We start from the raw sequence: 17,113 nt of genomic DNA on the forward strand, positions 1-17,113 counted from the left end.
TAACTTGTTAATAATGAGTGCACATCTAGGACACAAACCTGATTGGTAAGGTGAATATAAAATCAGTAGAAAGTCCCAAAAGTAGAGGACAGATCGAGAAAACTGGCATCGTCGAGACTTAACCAATTTCTCACGATAATAACCTATGAAGGTAGTCCAATTCTGGACTTTACAGAGAGGTACCAATTAAAGATCGTGGAAACGACTACAATGAATGATACCAGAAAGAACCGCGCTTAATAGATGAATTAATAGACGAGTTTATAGTCAACCTGGTCATCCAATACATCGCCTGGCTGTAGTGCGGCAATCTTCCTGTCGATCCTCTTATTGTGATAATTAAAAATGGCCATGGTGAACAACATCACCGGGAGGCTAAGTGCAGTGATGCCCAATCCCGTACCAAAGCCAACAGGATAACGAGGCAACTGAGTGGTGATAAAGACGTTACTGCTGATGAAGTTGGCGCAGTTGCCAATACCCAACACAATCGCAGTACCGAAGGACTGGGAAGCCCGGCCACGGAGGTTGGCAGTCAGCATACCAATGTATAGAGGCATGCAGACAAAGGTACCAAGGCCGATCAGGAACTGGGCAAAGTAACGCACGCCGGGAGGGTTGACTTGTAGTAAGTGAAGGATCCATCCTACTACACTAAGAAGAATTGCTGGGATAATGAACGGCCACCTCATATTGAGGCGCCCGGAAAAGAAAGTTGTTGTTAGTGCACCGACGATACCGACAATCCACACTGGAATCGTCATAACCTGAGCTCGGCGCTCGGTCCAGCCTAACTGACTCAAGATCGTGGGATTGAAAGAGCTAAGGGACCCAGCAGACATATCGGCACAGAAGAATAGAAGAGTCCTTTTGGGTCTATTAGTGAATGCTTGGCAGGGGAAAATGAATATCACTTACAGAAGCCAGATTTTGTAATCAAAAATAATCTTTTTCCAGTTGACCCTGCCAGCCAAACGTTGTTTCTCCTCGCCCTTGTCACATTGGAGGCGGGCAAGGAGCTGGGACTGATCCTCTTTGCTTAGCCATTTGTCCTGGGCCGGAAAGTGTGGCGTGAAGATGAAGACAAAGACTGAGAAGACAACAGTTATCAGTCCCTCAACAACGAAGATCCTGTATATATTAGACATTTGGTAGTGGATTGTCGAGGCAATCGTGCTCACCAGCTCCATCCTGCTAAGTTTGCAGTCCCATCTAGGCTCATAAGCGCATATGCAAGTAACTGTGTCAAACTTCAGCCTCCATTAATTCATCAGAAGCAGACAAAGACCTACACCACTGAAGCAGGCCCCCAGCTGACCAAAAGAGAAGAAAAGGGCGAATCGCAGTGATAACTCCTTCTTGCGATAGTATGAAGCAATTAGTAGACCGGCACCGGCAGGCAGGCCTGTTTCCACAATGCCCAGTAGGAACCGTATGGCGAGGAGGCCTTCGTAGGAGTGAGTGAAACCCTGACACATGGCCAAGACACCTATATGAGATTAGTCGAGTGTTATGTTCAAACATAAATGGATCACTCTTACCAAGAATCAACATTTGTGCACCTAGGAACAAATTCGGTTTGATCCAATGAAGACCCATAATCCAGTTGCTGGGAACCTCAAAAAGAACCTATATTGAGTGTTAGCTCGAATGCAGCCGTTGCAGCTTATCGGACCATACAAATGGAATGTAGAACATCCACAATGCTGTATTAAACCCGGTCGATGGCATATTCAAGTCTTTCTCCAAGCCGGCCAAGCGAGCATTAGCTATGTTTGTCCTGTCCAGAAAGCAGACCAAGTATAGCAAGCCCATGATCGGAATCACTTTGAAGTCAATCTTGGTCGTGAGCACACGGTCTCCTTTAGCATCGAGGTGGTAGACGTCCGCTGCAGTGTCATGACTTCGGAGCGAGGACTCAGCGGTGACATCCTCGGATACCACTTTCTCATCCAGCGGGTGAGGTAGGCCAAAAACAGCATTTTCCAAAGCAGCCGCCATGATGTTGTGATCGCCGCCTGCGTCAGTATCGTCGGCGGCAGCTGTTTCGTCTGGACTCAGACTAGAGTATCGACAAGCAGAAGAAAGTGATAGAAAAAGCCGGGGTAACAATTAGCCACCGGGGGCTAATCCACTACTATCTATATCAAGCGAACTCAACCCAATGCGACATCTAACCTAATTGCGCGTGCCAACAAACGTAGCTAAACCCGTGGAGGACAAGGGACCGACCCGAAATGTCCCTGAACCAATCCTTCCATTCTTCAGCAATTTTCCAAGTAAGCTGGGGTTGACGCCACCGTCCAATCTAAGCTATCTATGGAGTCGTAATAGTGGAAATCGCGTGGTCGAGCCCCTGTTAGTGATGTCGGTTGTGGAGATGCCAATGGTTATCCTGGACGAGCCACTACCGGCAATTCAGTCCGATTCTCCCCATGGACTTGGACGGACTGAAAATATTGTAAACTAGGTTAGTGCCTTCATCGGCGGCGCGACTAGAAGTATGCGCCTTAAGGCTGTCATCAAATATACTGCTTGCAGGCAATGGGAAAAGTTCTGCCGCCGCGACTATGTTTAGGTTCAGCATTATGATATACGAGGGAATGAGGACATACGGATGGGACAATCAGGACGTGGCATTGTCTATGCATAATATCAGAAGGTGTGGGATTACGTGCTGCATGGCTAAGCACAGATAACGCGCGGCAGCAAGTGCGGTATGTCGATATGATATGAGCGTCCTTGCCCGTTGGCTCCGAGCAACCCAACCCAAGAATCTCTAGAGTAGCACCCGGCCATCTTCATTATTCTCACACAACCGAGAGAACCTCGCTGCCGCGGAGGCTGTCCTACAAGAAGCTATTCCGTAACCGTCTCTATACACTGGGAATACCCCAGTGTTTAATGCCAGTCAGTATCCAGCTTTCACCAACTGTGCCCCACTGGCCCTTTGATCTTTAGTTAGCTTCAATTCTTAGCTCGCAAAGGGCTTGGTTGATGCAATGGATGGCTTTCAGACCACCGTCCGACCAGCTCTCAAAAAAACTCGTCCGAGAAGAAAGAGACGCAGGTTTTAGTGGTCTAGTCGTTTATTTCTGCGTCGAGTTTTTCAAGCCACTGGCTCGAATCGAGTTGTTGAACCTGGTGAACCGGGAGAAAGAAAGACTTCACTGCTGTGTCATTGACCTCGTGAAGCAACCCTGACTCGACTAGCCACCGTAAGTCGGTGGAAATCTATGACGTGCTCAGCATATGGGTACATATTGCGAAACACCATTCGAACACCTATTGCAACCTGCCAACTACCTTCCTTGATGCTGTTCCATGCTGCGGAGAATTTCTATAATCCTGACTCTCAACCTTGGAAATCGCGATTCCTAGATAATTCAGTTCCTGTTGGCATTCGTCAAAGGACTACTGCAGTTGGTTCTTCTCTTGCCTCACATGTGCCAGCTCGCGCTCAAGATCTCGCACAGATACTAGGGTTTGTTTGTGCACGACTATGAAACGTTTTCAGCCTGACCTCCTTGAACAGATGGGGGTCCTTGCATTGACCGTATTCTCTTTGCTGAAGGATTTGATGGTGACTGGCTCCGGATCGATGATATCATTGCTTATAACCCACAGCTGAATTTCTGTTTGCCACCGATATGCTAGTTCAGGAGCGTAGCCAACGTGAAGGTAATAGACGTTCTTATGTGCAGCTTCGAGGAGCTCATTCGACCTTAGAATGGTGTAAGGGTTCTGCCCGGCTAGATTGTCTAGTCTTTCAAGATGCATCGACCACTTTCTATGCAATTGGTTCCCGACAGCGCCGGTTCTTGGTTGTTTGATCATGATGGAGCCTGTATCGAGATTTCCGAGTTTTGTGTCCTGCTCAAGGTCCCATCGTTTGGGTTAATCGGCAAATGCCATCCTGACTATGAGCACAAATCTAAAACGCACACAGAACTTAAATACAATGTCATACTGTATTTGAGTGCAATGAGTACATCTTATAACAGGCCAGCTATCATTATTTACAGCTTCTGAGTTCCTTACTGTCACACCTTAGCACCAAGAGTTGCCCAAGGATCTAGAGACATCAGCGGCGTGGAAGCCTGTAGAATTGAAGTGCCAGCAAACCGGACATCTCTACACGCAGCTACGTCAAAGCGAGTGTGGTTCTTCTCTGAGACAATTTTTTTTACATAAACAATTAAATAAACCTGATATTCATGATGCAAATAGCCGACGGCTCCAGGCGTAGAGAAAGCGATTGTGCTAGCATTACGCCGCATTTGTGACAACATATTATTTTCCTGACTGATGGTAGTTCCTAGATCAAAGCATGCAGAAGCCCCTATTTAGCTTGTGCAACCGACCTGATACATCTAATATCTAAACCGTCGTTAGACGCTGCAGCTGCAGCTGCTACACGGGGCCTTTTATCCGCTCCGGGGATGCATGCAATGATATTCACCAAAACAACATGGAGTTTTTTGTGACTCTATAGTAAAAGTGTTCAAGCCTGTAAAACTATTTGACGCTATATTCCTGGTTGGGGCAGTTCGATCCAACTTTCCATATTAATGAAGTCATATTGGGCAGTCGACGGGCTCCAATCCGTATAGGATGGCACGATGCCAATGACTCCACTTGTTTTGACGTGCCCGATGACTTCGTCGATGTCTAGCTTATCTCTGGTTCCTTCGGAAATCGCCCGTTCATAATCCAGGATGACAGATATTAGATCAGCCCCTCTCCTGGCGACAGAACTGTAGACACCTACCCTGCGGAGACAAGGCAAGAAGTCAGTCAAAAGTTGTCTCATTTCCATCTTCTCGAATATGCCCTCTGCTTGCTCGGAAGAGAAGAGTACGCCAAAGAGCAAAGCCACCGCAGCAGCTACCAAATTGTTGCTGTTTGTCCACATCTTCTTGAATACTAATGACTCATCATCATCAGGCCACTCAATAAAGGTTCTAAGGCTACTCCTTGCAGCAGCGAGACATGAGATCTTTCGGAATCGATTAGTTGTGGATCTGTATCACTCTGATATTTTCTCACATACCCTTGTTACCGAGTAGGCGTCGTCCCTGAAGCTCTTCAGTTGGAAATGCCTATGGATTGCAAAGTACTATCGAAACTTTAGAGGTACAGGCGCAAGCAAATAGTGGTGGAGTTTGAACTCACCGACCTGGCAAACGATATAGCAAACAACCTTCTGAGATGCGGCACGGAATTAGGCCACTCCGGGCGTAATGGGGCTTCCATCCGATAAAAGTCCGGACGCCTATTCCATAAACGCTGAAGCTCTGCATTTGCTGCCAGTACCTCATCATAAAGCATCCGAACCTTTCTTGGATCACTCCCGGGATGCCCATGGCGGCACATCCGATCGTGCGTCTTGTAAAGAAGTATGGCAACTATTATGACTTAGCTTTTTGAACCTATCCAGAATTGAGGATGTGCGCACTCTGGTTGTGTATACCAGCCCAGCTGGACTGTGTCAACACGTTGGAGTCTAGAGCCTTGATTCCATTATCTCCGCACATCTGCATTGGGTCTTCGAAACAATTTAGTGGCGGAGGGGTGGTGAAATGGAGAGCATTTATCGTGAACATGTTTCCGTAAGGGATCTGCACTGCAGCTTTTATGTCAGCATTTTCACTCTTGTCATGTGGAGAACGTCATGCTACCATGATCGATCCGTCTGGATAATGAAGGCTGCATAACAACGCCGACAATCAAGTTCAACATGACGGCACTGCCTTCGAATTGACTTACTCCAATCTTGCTTGATTAGGAACCACCATACTCGTTTCTTGACTTCACGGGAAATAGGGTCTTGACATCGTTTCGAGTCAGACCCTAGGTGATTGAAGTCGAGGGACTGGGCAATACGATTTGTAGCCGACAACAAAACGAACACGTAATCACTCCGACCTAAATTATGTCCGACCTGTTCTGGTGTTAGTGGCGCCATCGAACTTTCTCTAATACATGTGAGCCTGTATGTGCGTAGCAGAAAAGTACCTGGATGACGAGACAAACCGCTTGTGTTGCATGGACGGAATGTACAGCCATGAAGTCAGCGTCATGTAGCGCTTTTATAGTCTTTGTGTAGAAGTGCTCGACAGAGGATCCTATTTGGTTGAGCCCCTTAGTCAACACTCTGTGTAATTACAACAATACTCACCTTGAGGAAGCAGGTTTACAGCTGCAAGCAGGGTCTCTGGTCCGTGATATACTGTGTGCTTGGCTTGATAAGTGGATGGTTTTGTCTCATGTAAGGCTGCAGTTCTTACACAGATAAAAGCATAGAACAACGCAATCCAAGCACGACTTTTAAAGCTATACTGACTGAAAGCTGTCTCGCATTCTCCCGCAAAGGTAGGCATATGCAGCACATTGTGTATCCAAGCTAAGTTACTGGTATGATAATCGAGTAAGACTCTCGCCTGTTCCAGAGAAACAAAGAAGTCGACCTCCGGGGCCAACCATGCCGACTCAGCGGTTCCGGCCTCCGTTGCCGTGGCAGGAGATTGCATGTTGAGAATTCTCTGACGTCCCAGCGCCAGATTTTCCAACGTCACAGGGGCATCGTCTGGGATCGTGGCACTGGGATGTTGCGACTTGGACGCATCTGGTGAAGACTCATCACCTTGAGAGTCTGTAGCTAAAGGACTGCCGGATACCTCCGAAGAGAGCGAAAGAGTCGCTGTGGCTGCTGTAGTTGCTGTGGCTGCATGGCTGGATGAATCGCCAATTGATGAGGAGCGTTGATGTTTCTTGCGAACAATGACCTTTTCACGCGCACAAGTAGCCTCAAGTCCCCGGTCAAGGCAAGATGTGCACGGAATTGTCTTTGAGCAACGGAGCTTCCTCCGGGTGCATTCACTACACGAGAGCGGCTTCCGCTGAGAGACTCGGGGCGTGAATGACATTGTGGACTCCTATGGCATAGTCCCCCAACATTGCTGACCAACTTTGATGGCACTGAATCACTATCGCAGCCATGGTTTGGATGGACTGAAGTTTAGTAGCCTTGGGATGGCACCTCATCCTACCTAATCTCCGCATCAGTGGAGATCACTCACTAACCGGACTCGACCTCCAGGGTCCAGCTGATTCAGGTTTTGGGGGTCGCATTGGGGTTGCGTACGCTAGCCCTAGTCCATGGGGCATCTGCATGTCAGCAAATACAACACACGTTTCGGGGTTTAGAGTTACGGCAGTTGCAACATAGGCGACATCGAGAGCTATCGTATTGTGTATTTGCTAACTGTCGTGGTTTTCGTAGATTGACTTCCAGAAGTCTAAATATAGAGAGACGTTGTGTTTCCTTTCTGTCTGGCAGCATATATATATTACCACGGAATTGGACCCTCCTTATTTGTAAAAGTCCCCGTCTCCCCTTGTGCATCCAAAGTCGCCAGCCTCAGACAGTTCTTCGCGCCGTCTGTGCGTGTCAGCCTATTTCCTTCATCTCGATCGCGAGAAAGGGGCAGCGGCTTTTACGAGAGTACTTACCTTCCACGGTGCCCATATTCATTTGGTCTCCTGCGAGGGCAGTGGCCGTCAATCCTGGATCACACGAATTTACCTTCCAACCCTTGTCCCGGAAAAGCGATGAATAATGAAGCATGACCATGTTTAGCGCACACTTGCTACTCCTGTACATTGGAAAGTATCGCATGGACGACCTATCGGTCGCATTCGACTTCACAGACAATGAACCCACTCTTGAACTCATGAAGACAATCCTCGGACATGGTGACCATGACCTCTCGAGAAGGGGAATCACTGCTTCTGTTACAGCAGCAGCTCCAAATAAATTGACGGAAAAGGTCTTTTCCAGAAGCTGCCTGGAAATGTCTGTTGTTTCCAACCCGTCGAGAAGCACGCCGGCATTGTTTATCAGCACATCTATTCGACCAAACTCTTGCTGGATGTTGTCAATAGCGGTCTTTATTGACTCGTCTGAGGTAACATCAATCTGTACACATGACAGTGAACGGGAGGCGTCTTCTTCGCCAAGTATGGCAGTTGCTTTGATGCCATCGTCAGCCCGGAGGCTACCGATGATAACGTGGTAGTCCTTGTATAACGAAGGCGAAGAAAGCTTTCGTGCGACTTCGAAGCCGATGCCGCGCTCTGCGCCCGTTATGAGGACGATGGTAGCCAAGGTTCCTTTTTGGTTGGACATGATGGGATGCTGATGCAACAATGACTTGAAGGAAATATGGCCTTGGGGATTGCTAGTAACGAAATTCCCTGGACAATTCCTTTTGTAGCTTCTATCACTTTGAAAACTTTCTAAGCGCTACATACAAGAATAGACCACCTCCAAATTCGTTTGCCCAAGACCGCAAATGGTCAGTCTTGGTGCCAAACTCATTACCTCCACAATTTGGTGAAAGGAAAGGCGATGCTCAATTCTGCCATCAGCCCATGTGGGACAGGATATCGGCTGCTAGTTTCCAGGACTGTGAGAACCAGCCTGCCAGATGGTATCTAGCAACCAGGGCTCACTGGCTCGTTGGAAACTCTTCCGCGGATGAGTCTTATTCTCTTAAATTTTTTTTTGGACGCGCCTTTCCCCATAGTTTCAGAGCAACTCTTTTTCTTCAGCGGCAAATTCGGACCACGTGCTGCAGATCCCGCTGCGGACCTGGCAATTGTGCAGGCACACGCAAGGATATCCCTGGTACAATGCCTGTGCCAGCAGCCAGGACCAACCCTAGGTCTTCTCCATTTATACAAGTTTTGGCAGATCACAAAATCTTTACAGAAACTCCCGTGCGTGAGTCGAGAACAAAAGATGTCTGCAAAGCATTTGCAAACATGGGCAAAGATGACTTGGCCTTTATGGTTAGTGCGTGTTGCTATAGCGCGCCTTTTTAGTCCCATTGATACACTGATTGATGTACAATTATGTATGGACTACACACGTCAGGCAAGAGAAGCTGGAGCTTAATTGATCGTGCTCCCACGGAGTTTACGAAAACGTGTTCGTACACCAGATCGTGGCTGAACCGTCTCGATTCTACTCGCTGCCGGAATTCACAAGACGCGAGAAGACGCTTGAGATTCCTGTGACGACCTAATAGTACCTTCATTCAGGGCTGCAGACTGCCGCTAAGGGACCGAACCTCTTAGCCGTGGCTGATTTAGACAGAGGTGAATTCAAGCGGGGTTGTAATATTGCCTAACCTTAAGCCACCATCAATGGAGATAGCGAGCTTCCCTATACGCAGCTGAAGATGGCTCTCAGGGATCACCTGCGAACGCTGTTCGTTCAGGCTGAAAAGAGCTCGAGCTCAGACAGACCTGATCAAGATTGGGTCGCTGCTGATGTCTGCTGATGGAATTTGCCCGAGAAGATCAGGTCGTATTCAACAGTCTGGACTCGAGGTGTCCTGACGAGATACGTAGTCACGAGCCACGAAGTGTTATCGAGAACCTTGTCTGAATACTTGCTTCGAACATGGTAGCATTACAGATGCATATTCATGGACTCGTGGTTCGCAGACTATATACTTCAAAGATCAAATCCTCGTTTATGCCTGCCAAACTTGATGCTGGCTTGGTATAACGCGGACGGTACGCCTTGCACAGAGTTCTCAATTACATGAGTGGCGGCATCAACACCCTCGCTATTTTTAGCCACCGAAACTGTACCACGATCTTCTAAGGTATCCCCGTAAGCATATCCGCGCGACTAAATTTCGCCAAATTCTGGCAATTATGCCCCAAAAGCCACTCAATGTTGCCACTGTTGTGGAACTACTTAGTAAAAAGAAGGGTAGCGTGTTAAGAAGAGCGCACTTGTCATGTTCCATAAGCTGCAATGTTTTGGCGTGGTGAAATAGCCGCGCATCCGGGTACGGCAGGTAAAGTCCAGAGAGCCGCTTGACGAGATCCTGAAGACTGTTGCAACGAGGCTCTCTATATGTTGTGGTAAAGCTAGTTGAATCAGAACGCGAGATAGTCTATTTTTCTTAGATAGAATGATGGTAAGATCTCAGCCGCCTAATTCAACGTAACTTTTAGAGAGAATGAGCGAATCTGGACAACACTGGGTCATGAGACTTTGTTGTGACCGACACGCCAATCGGGCACATCGTTCTAATGATTGAAAACGGAGTATAGTTACCTGAGACGTGGCGGATTCTGACACTTTGTGGTGGGGACCATTGCACGCCCGGCGAGTTGGGATAAGCTTAAAGCTGCGGCGATGTCTACTCTTGAGCGTATGGAGGAAAAAAGAAGGCGTCTCGTCTCGTGAGTCAGGATCGTCGTTGAAGAACTTGGCAGTCAGTTCGTTGTTGCAGACTAATTCGTGGTTGGGCAGGCAAGTAGACTTTATACCTGAGATGAGAACACGAGCTTGTACGTTGTACTGACTCTGGTCTGCAGAGTATTGCTTTGATGCGTTTCCCAATAGACGTTCAGTTGAAAATAGAGTTTGAAGAGAATGCCTCCCTAGAGTTGGACCTGGTGAGTTCATAGAGCAAATGATAAGGTTCCGGATTCACATGACAAATACATCTAGATCTTCATATTGAACGCGTGTCACCGCATAGTTTGAATGTAGTAATTAATGCTTTGGATTGACGTCAAATGTTCATGTTCTACATATCCTAATTTAGTGATCTCCTATTCGACGTGCGCTGACTTTGTGTCCGACTTCTCCGCAAACTCTTGAGGAAGGGCAGCGGGTCGGTTCTTCGCAAATTGGACAGTAGCCCAAGGTGAAGGAGAATCCTTGAACATAAGATCGATCTCCTCGAGGTTTCTGCCCATTGTTTCTGGGAAGAAGAAGTATACGGACATGGGAATGCAGGCAGCAATGACTGCAAAGACAATGTAGTATTGCCATCCGATAGTGTTGATGGCGACGGGAGTCACCATGGCAACAACAAAGTTCCAGAGCCAGTGGTTGGCTGTAGAGACAGAGGACATGGCCATACGCAGTCTGATGGGTGCAACTTCAGTGCAGTAGAGGAAGTTGGCGCCCAAAAACCCGATCGGCACAAAAGTGTTGTAAAGGTAGATGAAGCAACCAGCTGCAATTTGTGCACTCTTGTTGTCTTTGGGGAAGGAAGTTGTGATAGCCAGAGCAATCATGCAGCATGACATGCCGACACCGGAAATCATAAAGACTGCGCGTCGACCAAATCGATCGATCGTGAAAAATGCGATGAAGGAGGATAAGAACTTCCAAGTCAGGGCTCCACCAGCCAGGACGCGTGACAGTTCTGCACTCAGGCCAAGATTCTGCTGGAAAAGAATTGGTGCATAAACACTGACAAGGTTGCTTCCACTATTGGATATGTTAATGACGATCTAGTATGTGTTGGAATCAAGGATTTGAATACGTACGACATCTGTTGGTAGAACTGGAGAAGAATGCAAAGCAAGAATCTGTAAAGCAGTTTGTCTTCGCCCATCTTCAGCATGTCGGTGAACTTGACAGCGGTTCCAGCTGTTTCCTCCAGCGAATACTCAATGCCAGACACCTCAGCTTGAACCTCCATGGAGTCGATTGGCAGTCCACGAAGAGCCGCGATGACAGATTGAGCCTGTTCGCTGCGGTTCTTCAACACAAGCCATCGGGGCGACTCAGGGAAGAAATAGATGGACCCCATCAGCATCAACGAGAATGCGATAGAGATGGCTAGAGGGGGACGCCATGTGACCGATCCATGGTGGAACTCGAAGAAACCAAGATCAACCCAAGACTCAAGGACGTATCCGAGGCATATAAAAAGACCTGTGAGGACAACTTGTCTGCCTCTATCCTTGGACGCGGAAGTTTCAGACAGCCAGACAGGGACAATGGAGCTCAATTGACCAACACCAGCACCTAGGATAATACGCCCGACGATGAACTGGGCAAGGCCGAAGGATGAAGCCTCCAGAATGGAGCCGATAAGGGTAAAGACACCACCTGCGGTTCTTATTAGAAAAGCATGGTTTTACAGGAAGAGAGTTACGCACCAGCAAAGATGACATTGCGACGTCCAAAAGCGTTACCGCTCCAAGAGCAGGACAAAGCACCGAAAAGAGCGCCAATAACGAAGACTGCCACGACGACACCCTGAATGGTACTGTTGTGACTCTTGAGGGCGCCCTTGGTGTTGACTGTGTCAATCTCGGGAAACGTTTTGACCCAATCCTCCTCGGTGAGAAGACCACCGACTCCGGCTTGATTGTAACCGAATAAGATGAAAGCTGGAGCGACGATAAAGGCGGTTTGAGCTGAGCTCAGGGCTTTGCCCGTAAGTCCGAAGTAGTTGCTGGAACTCATCTCGACGGCGTCTGTCTGGCGTAAGGGGACAAGACTTCGGCAGTGAAGTGGCACGTCGAGCAGGACCAGCAGCCCCCATGCCTCTGGGACGCGGCTTTAAATACGATTCATCTCGACCCGCCTCTGACCATTCTGATTTCTGCGCAAGGCCCGGGGAAAGCGTGTTCGGAGGACCCCGCGCTGATGTCAAGTCGGTCAAGCATCGTGGGGATAAATGTTCCCACGGAGAACCCAGTCCTGGAAGTGGACACCGAGTGCAGTAGTACTAAAGGCCGAACTGGTGTTACTACATACCTTGTTCCCCCAGACTGATGAGATCAGCATCACGAGTGTGCGCTCGAATCAAAGACTACTGATTAGCGTTGTTAAGGCATGATGTTACGAGATGCGGTACTTTCTCGGCGAGTCAGCTATAGTTCATGGGTCGATCTCCACTGCCTCCGCGAAAACCGCGGCTAGGGAGCGGGCGGCGTCGTGGACGTTCCAAAAGAACAAATTTTAAGAGGCGAGGTCGGCTGGATGAGCCCACTTCCAGGAAAGATTGTGTAATCAAATCTACGTCAGGTCCCATTACATTGGCTAGCTGCCAGCTTGGCGGCGCGCGAAACGGGTACCTGGGGCCACCGTTTTCACACAAGCTTTACAAGCTTTCCCAAGACGAACAGTGCCTATTGGCACGCAACGATCGGCATGCCTAGCATTGCCTGCCCAGACTGAGGCTCTCCTACTTGTAGTGCGCGCTAATGCCATTGTGTGTATGTGCTATGTATGCATATGCAGGGTCTCATTGCCGGGTAGGAGTCTCACGGATCCGTACAGAGAGTATTGTTGATTGCCGGGATATCCTCAACGAATGTCTGTTGTTGAATCTTTGTGGGTCGAGTTTGTGACTCGAGACGTGGAGAAATTGGTCAGCTTTCACAGATAAGAAGGTCTCGCTCTCGGGTTTATGACTTCTGTTATTAATACCGCACCCCTCCCATCCATATTCGCGCGCAAGATTAAGGCGATGTGTTCGAAGGTGGTCAGGCATATCTAACAAGCGTGTTTCAATCCACCCAGATGATTGCTCGGATCCATATGAGCATTCGGCGGTCAGCATTCCTTCCATTTTAGTTTTCCAGTTCCTGTCACAATCATCTGGGAATTGTGGGAGTTGTTGAGTCGTGCGTTCGCTCTGAGGTTAGTCTTATGTAGTTTCCAAACCCTGAAGGTTCACTACCAGACTACCTACTTTGGATCAAGCGCAAATACGGATCCGTATGCAGAATACAATCCGAACCTCCGACGCAGCGAAATACCTCCTGCATGCTCGGTGACAAATAATTCATGAAGTTCAATGGGCACAACCTTTCGAACTAAGACGAACCGCGTCTCAATATTGTCCTTGGACACCTGCCACTCAATTATGCGAAGAATAACCAAGGCCCCATGCCAACATGATCCAACAGCCGAGGAGTGATCATCCGGTAGCGTCATCATCATTGTCGGCAATCACAGCAGACAATTGTAACTGGTGTGCTAGCCCTGACTCGTTCACCTTCAAGTATCTGGGGCAATTTAGTCAACTTAGCTGCATTGTAGCGACGGATATTGGGGGCCTTTATACGCCATTAGATATGACAGTGTGGAGGGCCTGCCATCAGTTTGCCAAGTTAGTGAACTAGTCATTAGGCAAATGACGAACTCAATCCGGATTCGTATGCACCACCACAAGTTTTGCTAACTTGCGTCCCATTACTACAAGGTATCATCATATTCATGCTTCTTGCTTCTTGACCACTGCAAAGTAATGAGAGAAGAAAGCTTCGGGATCAACTTCAACAGCCACCAAGTCGGACGCTTTATCTCCCTCTTCGAAGCTCGTGGCTCCGTTTCCCGAGTCTAGCGAAACGCGTCCCTTCTTCCATTGGCATATCTCGGGGTGAAATATCATAGCAGCCGCCAAAGGATCATGAAATGTAAAACGGCCCTTCTTCCGAAGCCACCAATCCCCAGATTCACGAAATAAGGTGCCTAGCGGACCTAGGTCTCGGAACAGACGGTCTTCCACATCAGCAGATTGCAACGTGCAGGGTCGCGTGACGTCGAGGCCAACGAATCTGTGTCGTGGACGTGGGGTATTTAACATTATGCCTGCAGCCGTCTCGTCCACGAGCATGTTCCATTCCTTCTTATGCTTTTCAGGTCCGAAATACTTGCCGCACATGCTGACAATGTCCCTGCACAGGGTTGGGAGTTCAGGGTCAAGAGCGAACAGCGTGCCCACATTGCTCATTGGGCCTATGGTGAGTAACACGACCTCACCTGGATTGTTGCGGATTGTGCTTTGTAGAAAATGGACGGCTGTATTCTCCGGACGTGCTATTTTGTGATGGATGTTTTCGATGAAGTCGTATTGTTGAACAAGAGGTTGACCAGCACCTTTGAGCAAAGGCTCGCGCCGTCCGAGATGAATGGGCACATCACTTCGTCCGCATGTGCGAAGTAAGATTTCTGCCACAGCTGCGCGCTTTTGGACATCGCCAGTGACAATGGTGATACCGAGTAGGTCGCAGGCTGAGTGTAGAGCTAGATAAGCAAGTGCCAGCCCGTCATCAGGATCCGTGCCGATGTCGGTGTCGACCACCACCTTGATGCGACCTGAAGACATTTAGAAGCGTAATGCGGGTAAATGGTTATCACTACCTTAGTCCAGATGGTTGGTAATATGATTGGTGTGATGGTTAGTGGTTGATTAAAGCCTGAACCTTAAGGATCTGGAACAAGCACTGATTTTATCATTAAGTGTAAAGAAGTGCCAGCGGGCTTGGTTCTACAGGAATGCGATAATTAATCATTTGTGACCTAGCAGTTTTTACCCCTCCAACGTCAACGTGATTCAACATTCTTGCATCTCACACTCAAGCTTACTTAAGGTTAGACTAGGCAGCTATTCACAACTGAACAGCGCCTCACTTCTAAACTCCTGCTGGACCGACAATTGTTATCATCCAGATAGTATCTTTAGTTCTTCTCAATGTACCGGCCGAAAGCCGACCGGGGTTTGTGGAAAAGACAGAAATAAAACCCCCCGCTCCTAGCGCAACTGCTGGGCGACAACGCAGCCCAAACCCGACGGACGCAGCTTTCGCTGGTGTCTTATTACCAACATTCATTTCCGACTGCTCGAGAACGACAAATCACCGCCCAGTCGAGCTTATGAAAACGCGAGCACTACCACGCATTTTACACAGTACCCTATCCTGAGAATGAGACATGCTGACAACTGTTGGCGACTGCCATATTCATGAAACTAGACCAAGTGGCTTCTATCTCTACAAACAAGAGGGACGCAACTTCATAAGACTGTCTGAGTTTATAGGTCGTTGGTCGATGAATCCAAAGCACCTCTGGCACATCACGTTTTGCGTTGCAACACAGTCCTTCTCACCCGCTCCAACGGTCTCCCAAGAGATATACTTAGAAACGCTCCCCGAACGAGTACCAGTGCAGCTCCACAGTTGCTGCCAAGCAAATTGTGGTTTACCCGGGAAATGAATCGCATGTTAGAACGAACTCAATCATCCCACTTTTGAAAAGAACTGATATACTTTGATAATGCTTGTATGATTTAGTATCGCTGAGTATCTCATGTGGATGATCAAGACTGGCTACTTCCACTGTACGGATGCGTAGCTCCAGTAAAGTCAGCCAGGAAGCACGTGCTACGCTGTTGCCTTTTCATCAGGCCACCAACAACTAACGCGCCAGCTTTGTAACTTTTCTACGCCTTTTATCCCAGGGGGACAACTGATTTTCTTGATAAAGATATTTCTTAACAGCAGTGCTGTCTATATCTGCTACAACACTTTTCTCATTCGTGGCAAGATGGCGCCAACTTCGCCCATCGACCCAAGCTCCCAACGGCGTAACAATATTTCTGGTCCCAAGCATATTCCTCCGTACCGGATTGACCTTTCTAAGTCCCCAGACACACGTTATGAACAGATACCAGAAAATTTCGGCCCACGCATGCGGTCTCTGCGAGGTCTTTTCGACGAGATACTGAGCTTCTTACCAAACGCGATTCTTCGTCGTATCGTTGCGATAATGGAGAATTGTACACATTTCGCGTGTGTTATGGATTCACAAACAGCTCAAATTAGATGGATAAGGCGCGGGACAGTAATTAGCAACAGTGAGTGGTTATGAGATAAGTTGATGGTAGTTCTATAGGCAGTTCATAATTTGCGCAGTACAAATTTGTACACGACAGCTCGTTTGACATACAGGTTGAGTAATATCCTAATATATCAGTAACTACAGTGCGTTCTTTTGGTTAGCATTCATTTATGATCCTATTGAACCACTGTCTGGTAGCCTTGGTTTGCCATTATTCATTAATGTATGTATGAAACAGCAAAACCATGCAGTTGAGGATGATGTTCGGTTCAGTAAACTCTATCTCACCTGCTCGCATATGGGCCCTCGCCCACGGAACGATGTGGCAGGATTTTTCTTGACTTCTTTTACTATTTCTATTTGTGGACCCAGGGGTATCGGGGAGGGTTCGGGTAACAAATCTTATCGACAATTCGGGAATGTGTATTTTGCTGAGAAATCTCAAGTAGAAGTCAATCACTTCCAACGCGGCCATGATAGCCTTGGACTGAAAAAGAAATCTTGAATACCCATGCTAGATCATATCCAAATATTCTCCCGGAACGGCAATATCCAAGCTTTTTTGGCCTTTCGACAAGCCATACGATGAGACCATTCGACACCCTCTCAGCATTCGTGCTTCTTATGTGCGCACGAGTTGCAAATCAGATC

At 48.0% G+C, this 17,113-nt stretch overlaps 6 protein-coding genes across 6 annotated transcripts; 1 reads left to right on the forward strand and 5 right to left on the reverse strand.

The window, feature by feature from the left end:
• Window positions 1-181: 181 nt before the first annotated feature.
• Window positions 182-2,171, reverse strand: BKA67DRAFT_691870 (major facilitator superfamily domain-containing protein). Its single transcript, XM_046109193.1, has 6 exons — window positions 1,681-2,171; window positions 1,542-1,629; window positions 1,293-1,489; window positions 1,182-1,240; window positions 919-1,131; window positions 182-867 (listed from the first exon to the last, which is right to left on the reverse strand). The coding sequence occupies exons 1-6, from the start codon at window positions 1,999-2,001 to the stop codon at window positions 249-251; spliced, it is 1,497 nt and encodes a 498-aa protein (XP_045956768.1). The 5' UTR covers window positions 2,002-2,171; the 3' UTR covers window positions 182-248.
• A 2,302-nt stretch (window positions 2,172-4,473) lies between these two features.
• Window positions 4,474-7,060, reverse strand: BKA67DRAFT_566701 (uncharacterized protein). Its single transcript, XM_046102915.1, has 8 exons — window positions 6,291-7,060; window positions 6,182-6,239; window positions 6,019-6,128; window positions 5,770-5,944; window positions 5,459-5,626; window positions 5,176-5,408; window positions 5,054-5,119; window positions 4,474-4,999 (listed from the first exon to the last, which is right to left on the reverse strand). Exons 1-8 carry the CDS (start codon window positions 6,927-6,929, stop codon window positions 4,529-4,531), a joined length of 1,920 nt encoding a protein of 639 aa, XP_045956769.1. The 5' UTR covers window positions 6,930-7,060; the 3' UTR covers window positions 4,474-4,528.
• Window positions 7,061-7,247: 187 nt separating this feature from the next.
• BKA67DRAFT_624372 (uncharacterized protein) lies at window positions 7,248-8,371 on the reverse strand. The gene has a single exon (XM_046105522.1). The coding sequence runs from the start codon at window positions 8,189-8,191 to the stop codon at window positions 7,454-7,456; it is 738 nt and encodes a 245-aa protein (XP_045956770.1). The 5' UTR covers window positions 8,192-8,371; the 3' UTR covers window positions 7,248-7,453.
• Window positions 8,372-10,644: 2,273 nt separating this feature from the next.
• On the reverse strand, window positions 10,645-12,298 carry BKA67DRAFT_519870 (general substrate transporter; the record flags this gene model as incomplete). Its single annotated transcript, XM_046098137.1, has 3 exons — window positions 10,645-11,311; window positions 11,371-11,938; window positions 11,989-12,298. 3 exons carry the CDS (start codon window positions 12,296-12,298, stop codon window positions 10,645-10,647), a joined length of 1,545 nt encoding a protein of 514 aa, XP_045956771.1.
• Window positions 12,299-14,011: 1,713 nt separating this feature from the next.
• On the reverse strand, window positions 14,012-15,123 carry BKA67DRAFT_292212 (inosine/uridine-preferring nucleoside hydrolase). Its single transcript, XM_046096018.1, has one exon. The coding sequence runs from the start codon at window positions 14,949-14,951 to the stop codon at window positions 14,058-14,060; it is 894 nt and encodes a 297-aa protein (XP_045956772.1). The 5' UTR covers window positions 14,952-15,123; the 3' UTR covers window positions 14,012-14,057.
• Window positions 15,124-15,135: 12 nt separating this feature from the next.
• On the forward strand, window positions 15,136-16,700 carry BKA67DRAFT_566715 (uncharacterized protein). The gene has a single exon (XM_046102916.1). The coding sequence runs from the start codon at window positions 16,169-16,171 to the stop codon at window positions 16,490-16,492; it is 324 nt and encodes a 107-aa protein (XP_045956773.1). The 5' UTR covers window positions 15,136-16,168; the 3' UTR covers window positions 16,493-16,700.
• The last annotated feature ends 413 nt before the right edge of the window (window positions 16,701-17,113 follow it).

The sequence above is a fragment of the Truncatella angustata genome (genome assembly GCF_020726525.1).
Source record: "Truncatella angustata strain MPI-SDFR-AT-0073 chromosome Unknown BKA67scaffold_5, whole genome shotgun sequence".
NCBI lineage: Eukaryota > Fungi > Ascomycota > Sordariomycetes > Amphisphaeriales > Sporocadaceae > Truncatella > Truncatella angustata.

Excerpts from the sequence above, each read along its gene's own strand:
- BKA67DRAFT_691870 (XM_046109193.1), bottom strand. The coding sequence starts at position 2,001 with ATGGCGGCTGCTTTGGAAAATGCTGTTTTTGGCCTACCTCACCCGCTG. Across the intron at positions 1,490-1,541 it reads TGCACAAATGTTGATTCTTG|GTGTCTTGGCCATGTGTCAG; the intron begins GTAAGAGTGATC and ends AATCTCATATAG. Across the intron at positions 868-918 it reads GATTACAAAATCTGGCTTCT|GACTCTTCTATTCTTCTGTG; the intron begins GTAAGTGATATT and ends TAGACCCAAAAG.
- BKA67DRAFT_566701 (XM_046102915.1), bottom strand. The coding sequence starts at position 6,929 with ATGTCATTCACGCCCCGAGTCTCTCAGCGGAAGCCGCTCTCGTGTAGT. Across the intron at positions 5,627-5,769 it reads CCTAATCAAGCAAGATTGGA|TGCAGATCCCTTACGGAAAC; the intron begins GTAAGTCAATTC and ends TAAAAGCTGCAG. Across the intron at positions 5,120-5,175 it reads CTATATCGTTTGCCAGGTCG|TACTTTGCAATCCATAGGCA; the intron begins GTGAGTTCAAAC and ends AAGTTTCGATAG.
- BKA67DRAFT_624372 (XM_046105522.1), bottom strand. The coding sequence starts at position 8,191 with ATGTCCAACCAAAAAGGAACCTTGGCTACCATCGTCCTCATAACGGGC.
- BKA67DRAFT_292212 (XM_046096018.1), bottom strand. The coding sequence starts at position 14,951 with ATGTCTTCAGGTCGCATCAAGGTGGTGGTCGACACCGACATCGGCACG.
- BKA67DRAFT_566715 (XM_046102916.1), top strand. The coding sequence starts at position 16,169 with ATGGCGCCAACTTCGCCCATCGACCCAAGCTCCCAACGGCGTAACAAT.